General features: G+C 53.1%; 8 protein-coding genes across 8 annotated transcripts; 3 read left to right on the plus strand and 5 right to left on the minus strand.

The window, feature by feature from the left end:
• Positions 1-184: 184 nt before the first annotated feature.
• SPBR_07887 (uncharacterized protein) lies at positions 185-775 on the plus strand (the record flags this gene model as incomplete). The annotated part of the gene is made up of 1 exon (XM_040766141.1): positions 185-775. The coding sequence occupies one exon, from the start codon at positions 185-187 to the stop codon at positions 773-775; it is 591 nt and encodes a 196-aa protein (XP_040617085.1).
• Positions 776-1,661: 886 nt separating this feature from the next.
• On the plus strand, positions 1,662-2,204 carry SPBR_07912 (uncharacterized protein; the record flags this gene model as incomplete). The annotated part of the gene is made up of 2 exons (XM_040766166.1): positions 1,662-1,822; positions 1,901-2,204. The coding sequence occupies 2 exons, from the start codon at positions 1,662-1,664 to the stop codon at positions 2,202-2,204; spliced, it is 465 nt and encodes a 154-aa protein (XP_040617086.1).
• A 321-nt stretch (positions 2,205-2,525) lies between these two features.
• On the minus strand, positions 2,526-4,836 carry SPBR_06722 (beta-glucosidase; the record flags this gene model as incomplete). The annotated part of the gene is made up of 2 exons (XM_040764978.1): positions 2,526-4,306; positions 4,380-4,836. The coding sequence occupies 2 exons, from the start codon at positions 4,834-4,836 to the stop codon at positions 2,526-2,528; spliced, it is 2,238 nt and encodes a 745-aa protein (XP_040617087.1).
• Positions 4,837-4,935: 99 nt separating this feature from the next.
• SPBR_08010 (uncharacterized protein) lies at positions 4,936-5,259 on the minus strand (the record flags this gene model as incomplete). The annotated part of the gene is made up of 1 exon (XM_040766260.1): positions 4,936-5,259. One exon carries the CDS (start codon positions 5,257-5,259, stop codon positions 4,936-4,938), a length of 324 nt encoding a protein of 107 aa, XP_040617088.1.
• A 2,213-nt stretch (positions 5,260-7,472) lies between these two features.
• Positions 7,473-8,611, plus strand: SPBR_07466 (uncharacterized protein; the record flags this gene model as incomplete). Its single annotated transcript, XM_040765720.1, has 2 exons — positions 7,473-8,451; positions 8,577-8,611. 2 exons carry the CDS (start codon positions 7,473-7,475, stop codon positions 8,609-8,611), a joined length of 1,014 nt encoding a protein of 337 aa, XP_040617089.1.
• A 301-nt stretch (positions 8,612-8,912) lies between these two features.
• Positions 8,913-12,035, minus strand: SPBR_06516 (snare-dependent exocytosis protein; the record flags this gene model as incomplete). Its single annotated transcript, XM_040764772.1, has 2 exons — positions 8,913-11,844; positions 11,917-12,035. The coding sequence occupies 2 exons, from the start codon at positions 12,033-12,035 to the stop codon at positions 8,913-8,915; spliced, it is 3,051 nt and encodes a 1,016-aa protein (XP_040617090.1).
• Positions 12,036-16,963: 4,928 nt separating this feature from the next.
• Positions 16,964-20,570, minus strand: SPBR_06445 (uncharacterized protein; the record flags this gene model as incomplete). The annotated part of the gene is made up of 2 exons (XM_040764701.1): positions 16,964-20,069; positions 20,143-20,570. The coding sequence occupies 2 exons, from the start codon at positions 20,568-20,570 to the stop codon at positions 16,964-16,966; spliced, it is 3,534 nt and encodes a 1,177-aa protein (XP_040617091.1).
• Positions 20,571-22,427: 1,857 nt separating this feature from the next.
• On the minus strand, positions 22,428-23,851 carry SPBR_07236 (saccharopepsin; the record flags this gene model as incomplete). The annotated part of the gene is made up of 3 exons (XM_040765490.1): positions 22,428-23,371; positions 23,435-23,588; positions 23,747-23,851. The coding sequence occupies 3 exons, from the start codon at positions 23,849-23,851 to the stop codon at positions 22,428-22,430; spliced, it is 1,203 nt and encodes a 400-aa protein (XP_040617092.1).
• Positions 23,852-24,435: the final 584 nt, after the last annotated feature.

Consider the following 24,435-nt stretch of genomic DNA (forward strand, 5'->3'; position numbering starts at 1 on the left):
TCCTTCCGTTTCTGGCAGGTGATGTGGGGCCGTGAACAAATGGGTGCTGTTGGGCCACCAAAATGCACAATCCTAATTGAACGTCGAACTTCACCCAACAGTCTCTGTCGTAGGTTCGTCCAAGACACAACAGCACGCTGTCCTTGACACAACCAAACATTAACACAAGCACACACTCGCAATTATGGTCGACACAAATACTCGCACAGCCCTGTTTGTCATCGACGTCCAGGCCGAAATGGCGCGCGACCCAGCCACGCAAATTCCTCACGCTGACCGCGTCGTCAAAGCTGGCGAGGCAATTCTGCAGGCTGCCAGGCGCGCAATCGTCAATGCCAGTTCCAGTTCCAGCAAGGATAAGACTCCCTCTCTTATTGTTATTGTCCAGCACGAAGAACCAAACGGGACACTGCTCCGTGGCAGTGATGCCTGGCAGCTTGTCCTGCCGCCCCGGCTCGGCGTCGAAACGGAGATTCTCGTTGCCAAAACGACGCAGGACACATTTGAATCGAACCCCGATCTGGCGCAGCGGCTGCGTGACTTGAACATTGGCCGCATCGTGACGTGCGGTATGCAAAGCGAGTGCTGCGTGCTGTCGACAAGCCGCGGCGCGCTGGCGGCAGGTTTTGATGTCACACTGCTGAGCGGTGCGCACTCGACGTACGACGATAGTGGCAAGACGGCCGTGGAGATTGAGCGAGGCGTGGAGGCTGAGCTTCAGGCAAAAGGTGCCCACATCCTTCCGTGGGAGGACGTGATCAAGTCGTGGGAGTAACCGGGATGAGAGTTCCATTCGTTTGTCAGACATATTTATTTGTTTGCATCTCATTGAACATGCAATATATTTCTACCTTGGAGCCCCGTTCCCGCTCGACGCTCCAAATTTGTTCTACGATCGGGGTAAAATACTGCCTGTGTTGGCTAGTTATCACCACTTCTACATGTAGGATGTCGTTTGGTTCAATACATCGATGTCGCTAGCCTTCTTCAAGCAGATATGTAGGGTAACAAAAGAAGATGAAAGGCACCAGATTTACGAATCATACCTCCTGTTATGACGACCGTCTTGTTCGCAAACTTTGACAAATTATCATAAGAGAAGTAATCCACGGGTTTGTTGACATAGCGGCAAGCAGCCAACGTGAAGGATAGAGATCGAGTTTGGACATGCTGATGTTCGTCGTGGTCGTATCGCTCTGTGAGTCTGTTTTTGATGGTATTCTAAGTGTACAACATATTACATACGACTTCATATTTATACACTTTATGACAGGGAAATATTTCAGACTATTGCCCTCTCGCAGCCTTGTCGAAGAATTATTGTTCATAAAACTCGTAAAACAAAATAAAACAAGACCTTCTTTTTGTGCGTTTCCCGGCAGCCAATGAATGTTGCTGAGACTGGTGGCACGGCCTTGTTCGCGAGACTGTTCTTGGAACTGTCCGCCACCGTTCTTGTTCACTTGAACTCATAATTACTATAAGTGTTGTTAAAGACCTGCTTTCCTCGATCTCCTGTGTTATGTTTTTTTTTCATCAACAACTGTACACGCTATTTTACTTTACCTACACACTTGAAATCCCAACGAAATCATTGTCTCCACGCTTACACTTTACTCAAACGTTTGAAAAGGGACTGCTGACTTACGCAGATACGCACAATGGCCCCTGTCATCTCCTCCGCGAGCCTTCGCGTCATAAACGGCACTCACCCTCATAGCGACCGCCTCAAAGTAACCGCCGCCGCCGTTACACCCGTCACGTCCAGGGCAACATTAACTGGTGCACCAGACGATGGGATCACATCCATCACCGTTCTCGGGTTAGTTGCGCTGGCACTTGTCGCCTTCTCCTCCTTGGCTGTAGGAAGCTACTGGATCTACTTGTGCTGTATGCGCAGATATGTCCACAAGCAGCGTTACCAGGGACCACGTGCAGAAGTGGTCACTGGCACGAACAGTGCCGTGCATCCCACAATGATCGGCAATTATGTGGAGGCTGATAACCGTGCTAGCATTGGGTCATCCGTCCAGTCCAATGTTGGCACAAACGTCAACGCTCCTGCTGACACCTCGCAGTTCATTCTTGACGAGCAGTCTCCAGTGACGGTCTCGGCACGGATGAAGGTACCACTAAAGTCGGCAAAGAATAAACCTATTCAAAAAGTCAGTATTCTTCACACCCGACGAGCTCTAGCGCCGTGAGCAGAGCCTCGATGAGCACTCTCGGCAAGTGTAACGCTCAAGTGGCTAGGTGAAGGGTGTGTAGACTGCGATAAGGAAGCTATGGACAAACAATTTGTTCTGGTAGCAGTTTGTTTTATTTCATTTCCTAGCCCGGCCATTTCTGCAATGTCGGTTCTCGTAACCAACGTTCCTGATCCGAGCTCCACGTTTTCCTCTTCACCGAAGCTTTTCTATTTGCTGTTCGTTTAGTTCTGAATAAAACTTCCAACACCAACTTCTTTTGCTCAACCCACAACCAACGTGATGTTTCTTAAGTATATGTCCTCCGTGTGAATATGTTCACAGCTTCAGCGCCGGAAGCGACGAATTCAGCGCAATGTCCACCACGGATCGACCAATAAACACGTATTTTTGCAGGTCGGTAACTACCCAGTTCTGTGCCGTCGTGTCCCAATTGCTAACGTCACGTCGTGTAAGGTTCATGACCACATGCACGCGCTCGCCGGCTGCGACAGCCACATCGTCGAAGCCACGCAACACACCCCATGGGTTGTCGTGGCCGCCAAGCTGCACGTAGAGCTGAGGCACAGCGGTGCCATTCGCGGACCCACGATTATGAACATCAAAGCCAATGGTGTACACCGTGTCGTAGAGGCCCGGGTTTCCCCCGGGTGCCCCGCTAGCGGGTAGAACAGCCTGTGCAGAGCTGTTTGTGCGAGGATCCGTGCCATTGCTCGTCGTCGACGACTTGGGCCAGTTCGGCGAGGAATCGTTGGTCCGGAGGATCCAGGGGTAAATGTACGGCTTAATGCGCTGGAACCCAGCCGGCGCCTCGTTTGCGGCAACGCTGCTATTGATCGCACCGAATGTTTGAGCCGGGCCCGTCGTCGTCTTACTGGGTGCTGGGGCTGATGCTGCACCATCCGCGTCGACAGCTCGGATGGTCAGGTTCTCAAAGTCAAATCGCGTGTACGTCAAGCCGTGGCCAAACGGATAGACCGCCTTTGTATGCGCGTGTTGGAAATAACGGTAGTCGATGAACACGCCTTCGGAAAAATTCTGCGCGGGTGCCCGTGGTGTTGGCGACGAATACATGATTTCTGCGCCGTAGTCCGAGATGGTGCTGCCCCACATGAATGGCGACCGGCCCTGCGGCGCGACATCGCCGTACAACACATCCACAATCGCGTTGCCCGACTCCTGGCCCGGCAAACCCGCCCACAAGATAGCGGTGATGTTCTCGTGGCTTGCCGCGTAGTCGAGGATCACAGGGCCGACCGTGTGCAGCACAACGACGGTGTTGTTGTTGACCGAGGCAACAGCCTTGATCAACGCGTCGCCGTTGCCCCACAGCGTCAGATTCTTGCGGTCGCCCGTGTTGCCGTCAATCGTAATGTAACCCTCGCCTGCGTCGGCGCTGGCAAACACAAGCGCAACATCGGCACCCGCCGCAGCCGCACGTGCGGCATCAAGGTCCCAGTTGTTTGGTGCCTTAACGATCGTCGCGTTGTCGGAAGCTGCACGTTTCTTTAGCGCCGGGGCCGGAGCCACTAAATACGGGAAGTTGCCCGGCCCGCTCCCGTACCCGGTCGCTAGCGTGCCCCGATAGCACTTGTTGTCCACGCAGGCATTGGGACCGCCGGGCGCGTCCTGCGCGTCCTCACCAACGACGGCAATGCGCACGGGCTTCTGCAGTGGAAGCGCCTTGTCACCTTTGTTCTTGAGCAGGACCGTGGATTTGGCGGCAATTTCTCGGATCAAAGCACCATGGTTTCCCTGCACGTCGACGTGCAAGTTGACTTTTTCGATGCTGGCATTGGCGCGGTAGTACACTGGGCCAACTGTGACGTTGGGCGGCACCCAGGCCGAGAAGTTGATGTCTGGGCGCGGCTTGTTGCCGCTCACGGCCGCTACTTTGTAGGAGGCAGCCATGATGCGTACGGCCATGTCATCGACACGCCACGCAGGAATTGAGCCATTAAGCACTGACTCGGTAAGCGCACCGCCCCAGAATGAGCCGTAAATACTGCCCCGTGGACCGCCTTCGCCAGCCATGACCATGTCGAGACCACCAAGAGCCGACTCAACTGTTGAGTGCTGTGCGCCCCAATCGGACATGACTATTGGGGGAGGGGTTGTTAGCGTTGGTCTCAAAGGACTGTTTATAGTCGCAGTTCATGTAGACAAACATACCAAATCCCTGGAAGTTCAGCTCGTTCTTCAACAAATAGTTGAGTGTCCAGCTGTTCTCGCAACTGTAGTTGCCATTGATCTTGTTGTACGAGCACATGACAGAACCGACTCCAGCACGCACGGCGTCGGAAAATGGCCACAAATACAGCTCGTGCATTGTGCGGTCATCAATCGTTACGTCCACATTGTTGCGGTAGTGTTCCTGTTCATTCAAGATGTAGTGCTTGGCTGTTGCCATCACGCCCTGAGACTGCATGCCGCGCACAGTCTCGAACATGCCCACACCCGTCAGGTACGGATCGGGAGAGAAACCCTCCCAATTGCGCCCACCTGCCGGCACACGGCCCAGGGGACCAGCCACGGGCCCAAGCGCAATGTCGACGCCCTTGCCACGGAACTCGGCGCCCATGGCCACGCCACGCCGGTGCATGAGACTGCGGCTGAAAGTGGCAGCCATGTTGATTCCGGCCGGAAAGACAGAGTTTTTGTCCGCTGGGAGATGATTAATATCCTGTATTTATGTTTGTTTTTGTCCTTTGTCCAGTTGGTGAGCGGCTCACATACTGTATCTGACGGTAACTGTCCCGTCTTGTAGGCACATCGATCGGAAGCCCAGTCGTGGAACCGACCCCGTGTTACCGATGCACCGGTCAAACTCCCAGCCCGTGCCGGTCGTCAGGTTGACCTTCTCGACGAGTGTCAGGTTGCTCACAAAGGCACGCGCCTGCGCGTATGCCGCGTCCCAACCGTCACCGCTTCCCTGGCCCCATGGCGATGGGAACAGTGACAGGGACGGTGCACCGGCGGGTGCTTGGGCGTTTGTGTAGCCAGCTGTGCAAAGAACGCCCAGAGTGGCCAGAAAGGCCGACGTGCAAGGCATATTGACGATTGGTGTGACGGTGAAAAGGCGTTAGTTTCACACTATTGCTTTGGGACAGCGAACACAGTCACCAAAGTTATGTCTACAAATTCAAATATGCGTCTTTTACAGACGTCTTTTTGTCTGTCTCGAAAAGTCTCTACCACGACTCCGCAGTCACAATCAACAAATCCGCGTAATCAGCAGCCCGTAAATCGCGTATCTGTTGTGCTCCGAGTTTCCTCTCGCAGCCATATTTACAAGGAACGTGCAATATATATAGAGCCAAACATAGGGGCTAAAATAAGATAGCAGAGACAATAGTATCGAGGAGAAAGATGGATAAACAAATCGGATAAATGGCTGATCCAACACTTTATCCGTTGTGCCAATCGGTACAAACAAAGTGAAGTACGTGACCAGTAGCCAGGAGAGTCATTGGAGATCACGGCAACATAGATTTGCCGTATCCGATTCGGCCTGTGTGCGACAAACGCTCGTCAGTTTCTAGTGTGGCGGCTTTGAATGCTGGCAACTGTGACTCTTGTTTAGTTGTTATGCCTTCAGACAGAGACTCATGACTGTGCACGTTTGCCCATTCACAGTGTATTTGGAACCGGGTTAAAATAGACTTTCGGGCACAAATATCACAAACAAAAGCATCGCCATCAAATCAACACTGCCCTGCAAGTTTTCGCAGGAGACACAGTTGAATCACATTGCAGCTATGTAACCTATCGACCGTTTACGAAACTTATTTTGTCGCAGTCGACGATTATAGTCGAACCACGGTCTACGTCGGTGTCTGTTGGTTATTGGCTATTTCTCCTCCAAGAACGTCTGTTCCTCCAGTCACGGTTGCCATCGTGATCGACCATCCTTTTGAAAATGGTGTTTTATTTACGCTTAAAAAGCTACGTCGGAGGTTTACCTCCATTCACATAGCAAATCACACAACGCAAGACACAGCCAACACGGCATAGCCGTAAATAAGTGCCGGGAACAAACCAATTGGTATATGCGGAGTTTGGTGTGCCGGAGATTTTCACAACAAATCACGCGCAAGAAGGACGAAAAAGAACATGATAAATCTAAGGAAACGAGGTAGAACATCGAGTGTATATTGTTTGCGTCTCGGATAGCAGTCGGTATTTACATCGCGTCTCAAAGTGACGCAGTTGCAAGCTTCGTTAGAAGCAGCCGGGCTCTGCGTCCGGGTTCTGTGGCTTGTATCTGTGTCGTCTTTTGACTTCTGACGCCATTTAGTAGACTGTCCAAGACGGCACATCAATCTGGGGATGTGGGGGCTGCCAGTCATCGTGGGGCGTCCGAAGTCGACGTTGGGCGTTGCAGCTTTGATACTATCCACTTGTCTCGCCCTTTTTCCTGTCTTCATCCTCCCCAACTCGTCCTTCCTTTGTCTGGCAGCCCACAAGTACCGAGAATTTGCCCTTTATCCTGAGCCGGACCGAGTGTGCAAAAAAGGTTGACACCCCGAGCAGCCGTAAATTGCCCGCCGATATGATTTTTTAATAATTTTGGACGGCGCACCCTGCACGCGTGATACTGGCTCAGGCAGAAACAAGATATGGGGACAGTAGAAGACACGCAATAAATACGGCGCACATCAGCCATATATTGGGCTGCTGTCGGCAATTGTAGACCACGCTGTCGAGGTCGGGGACAGCCTATGAGAAGGCAGCTTTATATTGGTCGGGACTTTAATTTCGCATCCCTCCTTCCTCCACCTTTCTCTTTGCCTTCGTCGCGCTTCCTCGGCTGACTTCATTGTCGATGTGGCGATGCCATTTATAGATCCAGGCCTGTCTGTACCCAGGATAAAAGCACCACAACCACGAACCAGAGCGACGCATGGCAGAGCGCAAATTAAATCGTAGAGCGTGCAGGATTTGTTTTGCTTTTGCCAAGCATCGGCATCCCCAGACACAAGACTTGAGTCGAGGCGAGAGGGACATTGCCTCGGGCACACCCTCTTGTGATGGCCACTCGTGCCATTCCTGCGTATATATAGACGAGACCAAGAGCCTTCAAGGTGGCCTTGGCATCTTTTGATTCTTGATTCTCCTTTTCTTCTTCTTCTTCTTCTTTTTCGTCGTCTTCCTTTTCGCCTTACTCCTTCTCCCCAACCCCAGTTGCAACATCTCCGGCGCCCTTTATAACTCTGTTTGTTGACATTATAAAACTCTCAGTTGCTTGTGCGCCCTTTGGTCACCATGAAGTCTCTCGCCGCAACTGTTGTGGCTGCCCTCGCTGCTACAGCCGAGGCCGGTCTGCGCTTCGGCTGCTCGACGCTGACCATCCAGCGCCTCGACCCCGTCGTGCAGCCCGACTCGACGCCGTCCTCCCACCTGCACCACATTGTCGGTGGCAACCAGTTCAACGCCACCATGACCGGCGACGTCGGTGCCCGCGGCACCTGCACGACCTGCCAGATGTCAGAGGACTTTTCCAACTACTGGACGGCCGTCATGTACTTCAAGAGCCCCACCAACGGCTCGTACCACCGCGTGCCTGTCGTTAACAACGCTGCGCTCGCTTCCGGCACCACCGGCGGCATTACTGTGTACTACACGCAGTACGACCTGTCGCGTGACAACCTTAAGCAGCAGCCGATTACGACCTTCAAGCCGGGCTTCCGTATGACGGTCGGCAAGCCAAGCTCGACCGCGGCCGAGGGCAAGACGCACATTGGCCTGTCGTACAACTGCCTGACCACGCTGCTGAACCGTGGCCCGGAGATGCGCGACTTCCCCACGAAGCCCTGCCCGGCCGGCATTTTCGTGACGCACCACTTCCCCGCCTGCTGGGATGGCAAGAACCTCGACAGCCCCGACCACCAGTCGCACATGTACAACACCATCAAGATGGACGGCTTCATGAACGCCGGCGCCTGCCCTTCGTCGCACCCCGTGCGCGTGCCGCAGGTCGTGTACGAGACAGTCTGGGACACGACCAAGTTCAGCGGCTTGTGGAAGGAGGGCCAGCAGCAGCCGTTCGTCTGGAGTTTCGAGGGCAACAGTGGCTACGGCACACACGCCGACTACATGTTCGGCTGGAAGGGTGATGCTCTCGAGCGCGCCATGGCCAAGTCCGAGTGCTTCTATGACGGCTGCGGTGCCATCAAGAAGCAGAGCATGACCGAGGCCAACAAGTGCAAGGTCCGCGAGATGGTCGACGAGAACATTGACGGCTGTAAGTGTCTTTTATGACTTTTGCGATTTTGTGTCTTTGTGATTTTGTGATCAAGTGATCAATGCAGTGTCCTGCTCCTCTCCTTTACGTTCTGAGCTATTTGGTCAATTCACTAACACATCCAGGGGTCACATCCCTTCCCGGCATGGACACGCACTAGATCGACATGACTAGATCAAGGTGGTGTTTGCAGTTGGTGGACAGGGCTAGAGCGGGCGTGGGCCGGCCGTGGTTGCTTTCTTCCTTTCCTTCTCAAATAATATCGCGGCCCATAAATCTTCTCCTTGCTTCCGGGATCAGGGAATGACTGGTCGGTCTGCGAGACAGGTCGTTTGTTCTTGGTCGATAATCAAACAAGCCGTCACTAAACCCAGTGTAACGTGAAACAAATGCCATAAAAAAAACGTATTGAAATGGAAACGTTTTCATGTAACGACGCCTGGAAGCCCCCATCCTGAGGCCTACATAAATTTGCTCTTCACCACTCCCAAAACGAGTCCGCGCTTCTGCCGCGAAACAAACTTGTTAACGTCATCCGCCCAACCCTGGCTCTGTTCCTGTAGGTTGTCGAGGCTGTCGCTCATGAAATTTAGCTTCTCTGTCCGCTGGTTGAGCTGTCGTGTCAGGTACTGGCCCCAGCCTTCCTGGCTGGCCACACCTCGTTGCAATCCAGCTGTCGAGCCATACGCTCCACCCGCACCTGCTCCGCCATACCGCGCCAGGCGTTCTTCCTCGGCCGCCGCCGCCAGCATGCGTTTGCTTGGTGGCCGGCCGGGCCCGCCAACCAGTAAGTCGAGGTCCGTAGGAGAAACATACTGCGTGCCCGAGATCCACTGCAGGTTACTGATTGTCGGCCGCGGCGGTACGGCCAGCTCGGGATTGACGAGTGTGTCGCCCATGTTACCCTCCTGTGGGTTCGCGGGGCCTGCGCTGCGGCCAAACGCCGAAACAATCACCAGCTCCGACGGGCCGGACCAGCCGTACACATCGCCAGACGGCGTGACCACAGCGTCGGTGTGGCGGGATGGCTCAAATCCGCGGAGAGGAGCCTTGCTGATCTCCTTGAGGCCGGGCAGCGAGAACGTCCGCAGAGTCCCGTCACCAAAGACGCCCACAAGTGCGTAGCCGTGTTGTTCGTAATGGGCAACCGAAGCTGAATAACAGAAGGCGTCGTCGAAAGACTTGGACGCTCCCTTGGCAGCCACGGGCTTGAAAATACGGGCCTCTTTCTGCGTTGCCACCACGAGTGTCCCGTTGACGTGCTGGCCACTCCGGAGCCCAGCCACAGATGCTCCTGTGGCCGATGCCGGTGCGCCCGTCTCGGACACAATAGGGCAGATGGCCACGACGCGGTCCTTGTGCTCGGCAATGCCCGCGATCTTGGCGGTGTAGCTGGCGCCCGAAGGGAGCAGCTCGAACGTGATAACTTTTCCTTGGTTCGTGCCCACCAGGCACACGAGGCTCGAGTACGACTTCCCCTCGAGTGACAGCACAGCAAACTCAATGACAGTTGGGAAATCCTTACCGGACGACGAGCTGCTGGTGCTACTGTGCTTGCTGAGAAACGACGACCGTTTCTCCGACTTGGCGAAGTCGGCCATCGAGCCATGGAAAATAACAGCAGGTCCCCGAAGATCAACAATGCTCAGGAACCCGTTCTCAGATCCCGCCGCCACAAAGCCCACGTCTGCTACCTTGAGTGCCGTGATCGGCCCCTGCATCATCTCGTAGCGCACCCACGGCTGCAACCCGTCCTGTAAGTTCTCCTCGGTGCGGCTGCTGATGTCGGTGAAGCCACCAGGGTTGGAGTTCAATGGCTGCGAGTCATCACCTCCTCCTCGGCCGTAGAACTTGTTGGTGCCCCACCGGAACAGAACCACCTCGCCCTGCCGCGTGCCGACGGCAAACTCGCCTGTGCCAGCCGCCAGAGACAATGCAGAAACATCGACATCATGGTCACGGTCGACGGCCCGCGCCACGTCAACCTGCAGCTGCGCTTGGTTCTCAATCTCGTCGGCGTGGCCGGCGTCCCACAGCCGCACGGTGCCGTCAGCGTGGGCTGTCTGGATAATATCGCGGCGTTCGTAGCGCCGACGTGGCTTCGGTGCTTCGGCGCCACCACGGAGCAGCCGCTCGCCTAAATTGCGACTTTCCGTCAGACCCAGCCACCGCTCACGCGCCATGGTTGACACTGCAAAGGTGCCTACAAATGGGCTGACGAAGGAGAGCGACGGGTGCAGCTGGTTGGTCGGGCTGATGGGGTAGCCCGAGGGAAAGCTCAACGTCAGCATCTCGCCCGAGTTCAAAAGGGCAAAGACGGCAATGGGGTCGCTGGCGCCGCCAAAATGCGGCGACTGGCGCGGGGCCAGGCAAAATCCGGTCACTTCTGTGCCTTGTGGAATCTGCAGCAGCTGTTGGCGTTTGCCCTTGAAGTGGTCCGACAAGATCTGCCACGACGACGTCGCGTACACAGGCGTAGGCCCAAGTTCAAGGAACGTGAGGCCCTTTTCAGGCTCGTCGATGGCCAGGCCGCCGGCAATCAGGAGGGCCGTGTCGTCGGGGTTCTTCTTGCAACACCAAGCAATCTGCACAAACGGGTCGATGGCACGAGCGCCTGGTGGGCGGGCAACGGGTTGGTCGACGCTAACATCGTAGAGGCTACGTGCCATAACCACGCGGCCGTCTCGGGGATCCCAGAAAACAAGGCTTCCGTCGTCGTGTGCCGTCAGCACAAAGGTGCCTGTGGGATGCCAAACGGCCTGTGTCAGACGTGGTTTGCGCTGGACCTGGGGCGTCTCGCCGTTGCCACCAGGAGCGCCGGGCGGCACGACATATTCAAAGTACTTGATTGCCTCATTCTGCTTGAACGAGTAGAGTACGGCGCCCGTGGAGTAGCCAATCAGCAGCTGGCCGGCATCGCGCGGGTGCAGCTGCATGGTCACAAGGTTCATGGCCGCTGACGCATCCGTGCCTGGGCCACCGCCCCGGACCCGGGGGTCAACGCCTCCTGGGCGGTTGCGCCAGAGATTCTGGACACGGAAGGGCGAGAGCCGCTCGCGGTCGAGGTCATATGCGATAATGTCGCCGTTGGTCAATCCCAGGAACGCCCAGTCCAGCATGGGGTCTGTGACCATGCACACCGCCGCACCCGCTGAGACGGAGCCGCCAATGCGGTTGCCCGTGTCGAGGTTCCACATCGCGATTTCGCTCTTCGCGTCCAGGCTCACCAGCCGGTTTGCGCTGAACTGGATCTGCCGCAGCGACGCACCGCCCTTGGGCCGGATCACCTTGTTGACGCGTCCGCGGCCGTAAACGTAAATCGTGCCAGGTCCGAAGCGCGACTGGGTCGTGCCCACGGCCATGAGCGACTGGACCGGATCATAAGCTATGCAGCTGTACGCAAAGCCTCAGCAGGGAATCCGGAGCAAACGTCTGGCAGAAATGCGTGTAAGGACGGAGACATACCTGATCTGTGAATCGACGCCATATCGTATCTGTTCTTCAGGGGCAAATAGACCCGGCACAATTCCCGCAGACAGGTCGTTCTGCATGCCTGCCTGCTTTCCCCGAATGAAGCTAGCCATGCTTGGGGATGAGGTAATGGTGGTGACGATGGAGAAGTTGTGGAGGGGCGGACGCGCAAAAAGTAGCAGTAGAGCCAGTCGCGGCCACACGGTCGGGATGTCGCACACCTACCCCGGTTGAGAGCGCGATTGATGCAAGGGAAAGGACGAAGCGTCGGGCTCGCCAGAATAACGAAGCTCCGGCAAATCCGTCGAATGCGAGATTGTTTTCCACGATGACGTGGTGAACTTGGCAACTGAGGTGGGGCCCACAGTACGGGCTGTGGCCTGAAAGGAAACAAAGATTCAGGTCAAATTGCACGTGCCTTATCACGTGATGTTGATCATCACTCTGAAGTATCCTCGGTGTGCACTCAAGTCATTCTTTGGGTGTTTTTTCAGCGTGTGGATGTGAAGAGCTACGGCACAAAGAATTGCCTTTTTGTTCTTATTCTGCTCCTGCACTGAAATAACTTTATGGCATACGTGTTGCAGATCTAACTGATACACAACGCCGAACGTCGATACAGGCCGTGGAACGAGTATAATAGTCTAATCATCTTTGGACGTATAGCCACAGCACCTGGATTTACTGCCCGAAGGTTTTCTTTTGTTTGTGTATGGCCCGAAATTGATAATTTTCACATACTAGCAGAGTTCGGATGCACACAATCGACGACGCCCTTGATTATGGACAGCATTCACACGTCCAGGTTGTGTTAAGACGCGTGTATTGCCTAGGAAGCCACTCTAAACTAGCGGATATTCTTTTCTTTATTATGTTCATTGTGTCCACAATGGTAGTGCGAAGTTCTCGGGCACGATTCTTTTCGGAGGCTAAGAACGCGTAATAAAGGCTGTCAATATCGCGATGTGGACTGTTAAACAGAGGCATATGCTACCGTGCGCTTAATGATCCTCGTCGTTCTATGGTAGCTGATTCGTTAAGAACACATACAGAATATGGTTAGATTTCTTTAAAAATGCAATGCAAAATCAATAAAGTCATGCAGAAACAGAAACTTCAGGCGCGGAAAACTCGACATCATGCAGATTAAAATTAAAATGAGGCCACCACAACTGGAACTTTTGAAATACTGCTTTGTAGCAGTACTTCACGTAAGGTTACCTATCCGGCATAAAGAGCGGGTTAGGGCACATCGGATATTGTGCCCATATCTAAAATTTATTTTACGGGGCGTATTTCAAACTCTGTGCAGTACGGCAGTTGGGATACTTTCCCAATATTTGGCGTACTCCATAATTCAGCTACATGATTACCGTTTTAATTATTTACTAGGCGCTCAGTAAACAAGATCTATAGGGACATTCCCTTTCATTAATGAGGATTTTCCCCCCACATAACACGTCTTAAGCACGTGAAGGCGCGAGTGCAACTGGGGGCAGAAATGTACAGGATTCACCATGAGAGCATTATATTCTCGGCCCAGTGTCTTCAAATCTTTGCCTCGCCTACAGTCCAGCATCTCTCATCATTTCTCTCCTTTTTTTATCTTATGATTTGACCTAAGGTAACGAACATGACAACCGTTCAAAAATATCTTCTTCTGCTCAAGATCATTGAGAAACGTAGACCAGGTTACTGAAATTCCGACGTCCATAAACCTTTATAGCGAAACGAAATTACAGGTCACAGTAAAAGAAATCAATTGAAGCTCAAATCCAGTCAAAAGAAGATAGAAGAGAAAAAAAAAATTGCCCCGAGGGGAAGAGTGCGTATGGAAATCCCTTAAGGGGCTAGCACAGTCCCCAATCATTCATTACCGGTCCTCACTTTTCCCTTTATTTCTCAAATAAAAAATTGAACTGGAGAGAAAAAGAAACAGACGGGAGAGGGGAGAAGCCCTAAATCTCCAGGGTTTGCCAGCGGGATGGCGCGGTCCCCGTCAGTGTACGACGCTGGTTTGTAAACCACAGTCTCTTCCTCCTTTCTTGTCATTGACACAAGGTCATCTCGTCATTTAGAATTTAGATACACACCCCAAAAAAAAAAAAAAAAAAAAAAAAGCATAGAACTTTTCTTCATGTCTGAAAGCAGAAGAGATAAGATCTACTGGGAACTCTCTTTCCAACATATAAAAGGAGTCGAGTGACTGCTTCTTATTATGCCGATGGTATGGGCTTCTCTCCTTGTCTTTCCTCTCCGACAACTTCCAATCTGTCCAAGTCCCATCACCCCAGCCAAACGGAGACTACGTCCAGCAGAGAATTCGACAGGATCATGGACGCAACGACAGCAGCCAACCAGGAGGAGGAACTTAAACGGCAGAAAGCATTCGCTAGTCCCTCGCCAATGGCGTCAACCACGTCAATTGAGGCCGTGGATGGAGAAATCAGCGATTCGTGAGCATACTTACTGTTTTTATCCTTTGGATGAGTCTCGTACTCGAACTAATGCCACCGGTCTGTCCACAAAATAGTCCAATCACATATCACCCCGGCGTCGCGGGCAACAAGATGTTTCAAAATGATCGCATGCAGCTCGGCGAGAACTTCACGGAGATCACGATGCGATGTTGGCACAGAGGTGACGCCGAGGACAAAAAAAACTAAGAACAGAAGGCCAAAAAACAGACACCACCAGCTCCTGAAATCAGCCAAAGAGCTTGATTGTACACCGGCAATTATTATCCAACATACCTGGGCAGCGTCATCTGTTATCTCCAGTTTGAAAGGTCTTTCTCAACTTAAACGTTTTTGCCACTCTATTTTGATTTCCATTCTGTCGTGTCATCTAGCTTCAACAGCAAAAGTCACGACTATTTTGATATTTTTCTACCTGTTTCTATTCTCCTTGGAGGCTTTAGAGTGAAACGCTAAATAGATGCCGTATTTACCCACTTTCCAGCTTCGGCCCGTACCATAATTACTATCTTTACTACTATGAATTTAGCTTACCAGGTGGATTCCAACAACATCTGGTCAGATTTGACCCCGAAGACGAAGAGAAGTAGCAGTGAACGCAGGCACATGTGATACCTCCTTCAAAACTGGAAAAGTTCTGAAATTTCTGTCAGTGTATCTCCTTAATGGCCAACATATGACCTTTTTCAGCCACACGCTGTAATTGGCTCTAATACCTGGTTTTGATCCACTGATACTTCCAGAGCCTTACAACGCGAACTTGGAAGTCACCCTCGTTTCAGCTTTTGCCAGCCTAACTCTCAGCAACTTCTCGATGTCAATAACGCTCTGAAAAGCAACATCACGCGTAGTGTACATGTAAGTTTCGCGCGCCCCATTAAAAAAAGTCATATTTTGGCCACTAAGGACACAACAGCAAAGGTGGGGGTTAATTTAATCCCCGACCCCCGTCTGGCGATCTTGTCAGTATCTGTTTTCCATGTCGTTCCAGGCCCTTCTATGGGGCATTCACCTCGTCAGCTTGTTTTGTTCCCTGTCGATGACTTATATGACCCCAGTTTAAAATGCAACCTTATCAGTGAGTCAGAGGTGAGCCAGTATTCTTTCAACATTTTTACGACCAACGTGCGCTATTAGTATTGGGGGCGTGAAGTGTACAATATACAAGATGTACGGACCTGTCGACAGTGCATGGGGCATGCATAGCTCAAAACTCGCATCGTTCTGTGCAATGCCCAACACTGAAACAACACGGGTCGCAAGAGGAAAATAAGAAAGAACGTCAAAAAAAAAAAAAAAAAAAAAAAATAGAAGAAAGCGGCCAAGCATTCCGTGTAGTTCTTTCCAACCAACCCAGGCATCACAATTTGGTGAGCAATCAGCAACCTACATTAAGCAGTGTCGTAAATCGAGCTCCATGTTCTAATCTCTCAGCCATAAGACAGCAAAGAATTAAAATCTGTCCGTTTAAGATGCCCGTCTTTTCTCGGTCGCAGACGGACGATAAGGGCTCTGTTCGCCTGCTGTGTAAGTCCGGGCAGTGAGAATCGTATTTCACATAAATGAAATTTGAATCGTCTTTAACAGCTTCCTCGAGATGGTGCATGTATCGAGAATGTTAGGCGGTTGCATTGCTGAATAAGAAACTCCCAAATAGCCTAGGCATGTCAGGAACGACAAGCTCAGTCGCCGAAACAAAATCGGAGATCAGAACGACACCGTTGCTCATGACAACAGGTCACTCCCGTTAACTCGTAAATAGAGGCAACGCCTACAAGGATCAACTCCCATGATATGACGAGCTGCCCCTTGGCCACCCAGGACTGTGGCGGCACGGCGGGCAGCAGACTTCCACCGCCCGACAATTATGGGGCCGGGCACTCGGACCACCCAAATAAGACATGAACCAGAAACACAATGACGGCTCCGACCAAACACCGAACTGCAACTCTATACAAGTACTCGTTTGGTTTTCTGTACAAGGAGAAAGTATCAATGCCTTTGATGTGGGACCCAAAACGACAGCCACAATACCCGGTCAAATATGCAATACCAGCAAGCGACGTCGCACAGCATCAACTAGCGCAAAAGTGACAAGGTGTTGCGAGCAATATTAATTTGAGCTAGGCCAAATGCAATGACGGGGAATACGAAAAAGGACCACACGCATGAAAAGAAAAAAAGTGTGAGATAGGCAATGAAAATAATGTATAACTGAAAAGAAAAGAAAAAAATTAAGAAAAACTATGGTCTGAAAATCAACAAGATACCTAGTGTTACACTTTCAAGACCCTTCCCAGACAGCGGGATAATAAAAAACAATACAGCAGTAGAGCCAGCAAAATCAACCACGATTCCAGTGCAAACAAACAAAAGGTGCACCAAAAAAGACCCGAGAGCCCCGACCAAAAACGAAACGAAAAGAAAGGAAAAGAAAAAGGAAACCAAAACGATGGTGGCGCAATACCGCAAAGCTGGTCCTTATTTCCATCGTAGCCGTAGCCCCAAAAATACAGCACCACCTAATTATACCACACAGCAGTCCTCACCAAACAACACTCCCCTTACGATGGTCGCTGGAATCCGGCACCGGGCACAGGCGACGCGCTCATGGGCACTGGCGACGGAGACGGGACGTGGTGTGGCTGTGGTGTGCCGTTCATTGCTGGTGATGGTTGGCCCTGGGGACGGGTCGGCTGTTGCTGCTGTTGCTGCTGCAGGTATGTCTGTGGTGGCACCGGTGGCTGGAACTGGGGTTGGGGTGATGGCTGCGTTTGGTACTGCCCAGGCCGCGGCATATTGGCACCGCCAGCAGGCATGTTCGCGCGCGCCGCAGCCAACTTAGACATGTCAACGCCACCATTTCCCATGCCACCGCCGGCGCCACCACCACCACCACCACCACCAAGCCCGATCCCAGCTAGACCAGCGACTTGGCCCATGCCTCCCTGCGTCATCTTGTCCGCAAACCCCATTGTCCGCTCATGTGCCGACGCTCGTGCCCGTGCTTGCTCCATCAGGCGCTGCTGCTGCGGCTGGTCCATCACAGTATGGTAGCCAAAAGGGCCGGCACCGATAGAAGGTCCGCCAGGCACGCCGCTGAAGTGGCGCTGCTGTTGTTGGTGCGGCGGAACACCGGTTTGACCAGTGAACGGTGGCCGTGCCATGAGTTGTTGCTGCTGCCGGATATGCTGCTGCTGCTGTTGCTGGGGCATTCCCGGTGTCATCGGAGCCTGCTGGAATCGCTGCTGTGGACTTCCAACTTGCTGCGGAGGCTGGTGGATCGAGTGTTGCGGAGGAGCGACGTGCGCCACGCCATTTGCTGGTGATAGAGGATACGGCATGCTATGGGAGGCACGGCGCTGCTGTTGTTGCTGCAACTGCTGTTGTTGAAGATGCTGCTGCTGTGGCGCCCCAGGCGTCGGTGCCGGCGGAAGTGGAACTTGCTGCGGAAAGCCCGGTGTGCCCGGTGGATAGCGGAATTGTTGCGGGGTGCCTGGTTGCATAGCTGGCGATCCATACGAGCCCGGAAGTGGCTGCGAGGCAACGCGCTGTGGTGACATGTGTGGAGACACTTGCTGGCCTGGTGCAAAACCAGGGCCTGGTGGCTGGTGTTGCATCCCTTGCCGAGCCTGCATATGTGGCTGGGTCTTAGCCATAGGACCGTAGTTGTAACCATTAGGCGATGGCCGGAAAGGAGGTTGGGCCTGTGCACCCGGTCGGACATGCGGGGGGAGTGCAGCCGCAGGAGTGCCGGCAGCACCGCCCACGGACGCTCTATGCGGTGGACCTGCACGGGCTGGCGTCTGATGTTGGCCAGGGTAGAAGGCACTACCAGAAGCCATTGGGGTCCTGCTTGGAGTGTTGAACTGCGGGCCGTAGTTATGGTTCACCGAGACGCTCGCTGACCTATGAGCCGGTGTGCGCTGCGGTGAATTGGTCGCAGCTTGTGCCGCCTGGGCAGCTTGGCGGGCACGGACGATAGATTCGTCCTCGTCCAAAATACCGTGGTACTCTTCTCCGCGGACCTCAATCTTAGTGCTGATATTCAGCTCCTCAAGCTTGTCCGAATTGAGACGTGCCACAGCATAGGGGGGAAGGGCCTGGATGATAATGGACAGCTGCGCCTTGAGCGTCTGGTACGTGAGCATCTCTTCTTCGCTAGGTTGTTGAGCGAGTGTGCCATTCCGTAGCATGTCCGCGTTGACAGGATCGGCTGAGAAGCGGTCTTGGCTGGTCGGCAGTGTGAGATTGCGGTTGCGCTGGTACGACGCGAGCGTAATAACCAAGTCCGAGACTTCCTGGAGCATCTCGTCGGCATCCTTGTCTGCATCCGACTTCGCTCCCATGACCTCTTCCAGTGATGGGTCGACCAGACTATCGTCCCACTCGGCGATCGTTTTCTGTAGAGCCTCCTCATCAAGCACATGAGCTGAAACCAAGTCGTCAGGTGTCGAGGCGTCCTCAACGTAGTGCTCGTCGGTATCAAGCTCCTTCTCAACCATGCGTTGAAAAACACGGTGGCCAACACGCTGCCACCACATACGGCCGACCTGGGTAGCAGGCACAATTGCGGCGGAGTCATCCTTAGACGGTGCAAAGCTGGAAAAAGCGCCACGGAAAAGAGACTCCATCTCGGACAGCTCGAGTTCAGTTGCGGATGGCTTGCGGCCGGCCAAGCTTTGGGCCCGTTCACGCTGGCGGGTCTTAATCTGCGATGACGGTGTAGCATTGCTGTAGTCAAGCCAGTGGCCCATCGTAATTTGTTGGGTAGAATAAGAACCCGTTCGATATTTGGATCTCTCGGCCAGCTCTGGATGGTAGAACCCCAGTGTTGTGGACTTGGTCGTGCTCTTTGGTGCCTTTGGTGGCTGCAAGGGAGGCAAGTTACGGGGAGACGGGAACAGTTCGCCAAAGGTCGGGGCGCGGTTATTCTTGTCGGGAGGTGGCGGCGCGAAAACGCGGGTGAGGGTCATGTTACCACCAAAGCTGACATCGATGTCTTCCCGGACAAGGTCGCCGATCTGGTCGTCACCATCATCAGCTCCACAGGGGGTTTGCGCCTTGACAGCCGACCCGCGCGAGGGCAGACTTGAAAATAGCTGCCGGGGACCAGGCGCATTACCAAAGACGGTCAAAACAGGCTCGCCCCGGTTCGAAGACGATATAGACACAGACACATTATTGCCAATCTTGCCTCCTGTTTTGCCATGCAGTGGTCCAGATTTAGGGTACGCAGTTTCTCGGCGATAGAGGTCGTAGGCGGCCTCGCGAAATTTAGCAATGTGCGCAATGGCTGCTCGCTTCGCTTTAACGTCCATGTCTGCCGTATTGTTTGAATTTTGCTTCGGTTCAGTTGCGTCGTTCGCGTTAACGTCCTCCTTGGCTTCGCTTGCGGCTTCGCCTTCAGTCTTGCCTTCGGATTCGGCTGGTGTGGGTGCATCGAGAGCGGCCAGTTCGCTGCGTACAACGGCAGCAATGTCCAACACGAGGTCGTCCAACAACATGTAGGCGTCGTTCTTGACCTTGTCGGAAACAGACTTCGCTGTCTGCGAGTTGGGTTGGCTGGCAGAGTCATCGGCCTTCTGCCGTTTGGCTTCCGGCTCGTCTGATACAGGGGAGTCAGGCAGCAGTCGTCGTGAGAGAATAGGAGGAGTGGACTTGTCGAAGCTGGGCCACGTTGTTAGTAAGACGGTACATGTACAGAAGATACGGGCCAGGGGAGGGTGATGTCTGGGCATACGATTGGAGAACGCCAAAATAGTCACGGATCAGGCGCTTCTCGTCCCGGTTGCCCGCGGTCGTCGACACAATAAGACCCGGCGCTGCATGGCTGCCGTTGCTAGCTGTTCCTGTATTTCCGTTGTTCGGCTTCGATGAGAGGGCGGGCGATGCGGAGCCAGACGAGGCCGCTTTAATTTGGTTGACGGCCGTGGCGTGCGATCCTGCCGCAGCTGCAGATGGTGATGCACCTGCTTCGGCCATCACTTCGTCGCTATTACTGCTATCGCTGCTATCATCGCGTTTCCGCTTAGTCGCTGCCGTACCGTTGCCGTCGCTTTCACTCCCATTGCTACTACCACTGGGACTCGCTGGCGCAGCGGTTGCAGAAGACGCAACAGCAGCGTCGCTGGACAAGCCGTTCGCACTGACCGCGTTGGCGGCAGCCATTGTCAATGAATGCCAACGTCGATCAGAATGGGCTTGTAGTGTCCAACAGGTGTGTCGCGATGGGCGAAATACTATGTCGAGGGCCAAAGGCTAGCAACAACGCGCGAGAAATCAGTCGAGCGTCGAGCCTGGGGCAGAAGCCGGTGGGAAAAGGGGATGTAAACGTCAAAAAGGACAAATCTCGCAAGAAAATCGCGTCGTGCAGCGCGATGCAAATATGTATTGGTAAATTATGGCGATCGTCGAATGCAACTTTGGCAGCCGTTGGGGTTGGGGTAAGTGAGGCCGTTGCTGCGCTCCCTGTTTCGCGCTTCTTCGCGTTCGTTCGCGAAACGATGGTCAGCAAGAAAAAAATGGCGACGATGCAGTGCACAATGGCGATGGATCATCGAATGGGTGGGATTGGAGAAATGGGGCCGCAAAACGAAGGATGGACGTGGCCGTAAAAACGAGTAAGAAAAAAGCGTGTAGTCAAAACTCCTTGGGGCTTGGGTTTGCTGGTGTCGCTCACGGCTTTACGTTTTCGTGGCAGGAGGGAACTGCAAAACGCGCGAGAACGGAAAGGAGCCAAACAGCAACCAAAACGCAAGGGAAGTTTGAGACAGAACGCAATTTAGCGCCAACAGACGAAAAGAATGGGAAAGATAGAGTGGAATACAGTGTCCCTTGCTGTGGGCCAAATCGCGGGTTGATTGGCTGTAACTTGCATCACGTGTATTTGGGGAGCCACATTAACTCGGTTAGTAGCATACCAATTTAAATGTTTGTCGTTCAAAAGGCATGAGAATAACATCTTTTTCAATACAACGTGTAATCGCAGGCAGACACATTGACCAATATCACCAATTCTAGAGATGAATATTTAAATTTCGATAAATTTTTGGTAGGATATACGCCAGGCGTATTTGTTGCGCTAAGCTACACCTACATACATAATGGTATCGCATGCCCGTTAAATATTTGGCAGTTAAACAAAAAAATAAAAAACCTAATGGCCAATCCAGAAACTCACAACCCATTTTTAAAAATGTAAAATAAAATAAAATAAGACCCAAAAGCGTGTTGATGCTTTTATAACTGGCGTATATGACGCAGAGATTTTCGTACACGTTATAAATCTAACAAAAAGGCTTAAGCAGTCGAAAATGTAGGTAGGTACTTTGCGACGGCGCTGAGAGATCTTCTCAGTAAGGACTCTGTAAGAAATCTGTGATATTACTTGGGCCCCTGAGTCGCCGGTGAACGTGGGCCACAGGTCCATGAAGACATTTACTGGTCGGTTTGACAACCACAAACCTGAAACTTGATGAGCAGACGCGGCTGTTTGCGCCGTGTGCTGAGATGCATTTTGAACGTGTTCCTTAGTTACTATGTTCACAATTCGACGCACTAATAGAAACACTGGCTAAAATATAACGAGATAAATAAAAAAACATGTTTGTGGTGACGTGATGAGCGTATAGCGAGGTAGCGGTACAGTAGGGTAAAGACCAAAGACGTGAGGGGGTTAAATAATAATGCTAACAAAATACAAGCACACCCCAGCAAGAGCAACAACCGCAATCAACAATGCTAGTCTTGACTTTGACAGACGACTCTTCGTCACGCGATTACAGCGGACTGCAGCCGCGCGTTCGCGGGACGAATGAAAGAAAATACCGAAATCGAACAAAACCGTGCGTAGGACAAATAGCAAACAGATAAAGAGACACAGAAGCAAAATAAAGAGGGCAAAAGAGGACTGAAAGCGCTCGTAGTACAGGTAAACACTCGCAACACTATCACAGTCCCGCCCTCTCTTCGACCTCTCAAATAAATGACTGTTGCTTGGTGAAAATTACGGCGACGATTGCCCGCTTATTTCTTAGCCAGGGCCAAGCCAACAGTGTTGTTGTCAAGATCATAGATAGAGTAGTAGCGGCGCAGGAAGGCGTCACCGAGGATGGCCAGCGGGCCGGTCGGCTCCGGGAAGTCCATGCCCATGAAGGTCGAAATGCAGCTGCCCGACACCTCCAAAATGTAGTCCGACGCAGGCAGGCTGAAGTTGTGGCCGCTCAGGGTAAAGGTGACGTCCGGGAGACTGGCCTTCTTGCTGCAGTCAATGGAGTACTGGCCGTTGTAGCCCTTCTTGGCGCCAATCTGGGTGTTGAGCATCTCGGCCAGGTTGGAGGGGAGGGCAATCAGCGAGGTGCCGGTGTCCAGGATCACACCGGTGTTGTCGAGCTCAGCAACGTCCTCGCCAAGAGCGATGGAGTCAAGGTCGACCTCCCAGTAGGCCTTGCGGCGCAGGGGAATGGTAGTAATCTTGCCGGTGTAGTGGTCCTTGTTGACACCACCAAACACAGCCTCGGAGTCGTTGCCGTCGTCAGAGTAACCCAGGTAGAAGGCAAAGACACCCGAATCAATCAACTCCTGGTTAATCATGTTGTAAAAGGGGGGCACGACCTTGTTCACCGAGATGGTGTCGTAGCCGAGGCCCAGAATGCCGTCGAAGCGGCCAAAGGCGAAGGCCAGACCGGGCTCCTCGGTAGCCTCGGCGAAGTCCTGCTTAGCGATCTTGAGGTTGCCAATGGAGACAGTGTCCTGAGACACGAAGCCGCTCAGGCTGCCAGAACCGTACTGGATGGCGAACGACGAGCCGTTGGCCTTGTAGCTCGACGAGGCGCTCGAATCATACTTGGAGTGAAGATAGCAGGCGATGGAACCGCACTCGCGCGAGGGAACCCACAAGTTCGAGCTGCCGGTGTCAAGGACAACCTTGAAGCTCTGGGGCGGAGTGCCAATGGAGATCTCAGCAAAGTCTATTACTAGTTAGCCGCCGTTGGTTGTTCGCAAGACAGCGAGAATAATTCGCTTCGACGTACACTGTGCGTTCATAAAGTTGCTGACAGGCACCGGGTGGTTAGCCTCGATGCTTGCAGCCGTGTTCTTGAACATGGCATCGGCATGAGTCTCAGGGCGGCCGCCCATGTATTTCTGGCTGAGTCCGCGAACCTGGGCATCGATGGGGATCGACTCCTAATTGTCACAACCGACAGTTAGCAAAGTGTGCTACCGGCGGTAGGAACAGCGATGAGACGCCGATGGCGATGCCAATCAAAACAAACGTATGGCTGATCTTGGCCAATGGCATGTCATATTGGTAGGCACGATAAGCATCGACGAAGTCAACATACCAGCTGCTTCGCAAGAGGGACCTTCTTCAGCTTCAACGAGTGGACACCGCCAGCCTGGGCGGAGCCGAGCAGCCCAGCTGCGGTCAACAACAAAGCGCCCTTCATTGTAACGGGTATCGAGAGATACAAAACGAATGTATAGAGGACGGAATGACCGGAAACAGGAAAACGACAGCAACAAGGACACAAAAGAGAGAAAATGTGATTGCAAGGCCGAACACGAGATGTTGCGCAACCGTAGAATCCGAGGAAAATGGCGATGATTTGGATAGAGTCGCTGTGTTGATGTTTTGAAGGAGGAAAGAGGAGGACGAAGAGGAAGAGCAAGAGAGGAACAGCGGAAAGAAGGAAGTGGAGGGAGGACGGGGTGTATGGGTACCTGGGTACGTAAATCGTACTTCGTACAGGAAAGCGGCGGCACAGACGAATGAGAAGGTCCTGGGCCAGGCCATCCCATGACGGGAATGGCTAATAATGGAGCCTGGCTCGCTGGGGCGACTGCTCCTTTTGTCGCTAAGCCCAAGACATGCGACAGGGAAGGAGGCGACCGCTTGGGCGACCACGCCCAGTGACGCTGTCCCCGTCTTATCGCCCCCACAGTGCCAAAAGCAGCCTGACGTACAACGCTTTCCCGTTTTACTACATCAAAACGCATCGGCCGAAGGTCCCAGCGCAAAAGACAACGGTGA

This window comes from Sporothrix brasiliensis (assembly GCF_000820605.1).
Source record: "Sporothrix brasiliensis 5110 chromosome Unknown Cont20, whole genome shotgun sequence".
In the NCBI taxonomy this organism is placed as follows: Eukaryota; Fungi; Ascomycota; class Sordariomycetes; order Ophiostomatales; family Ophiostomataceae; genus Sporothrix; species Sporothrix brasiliensis.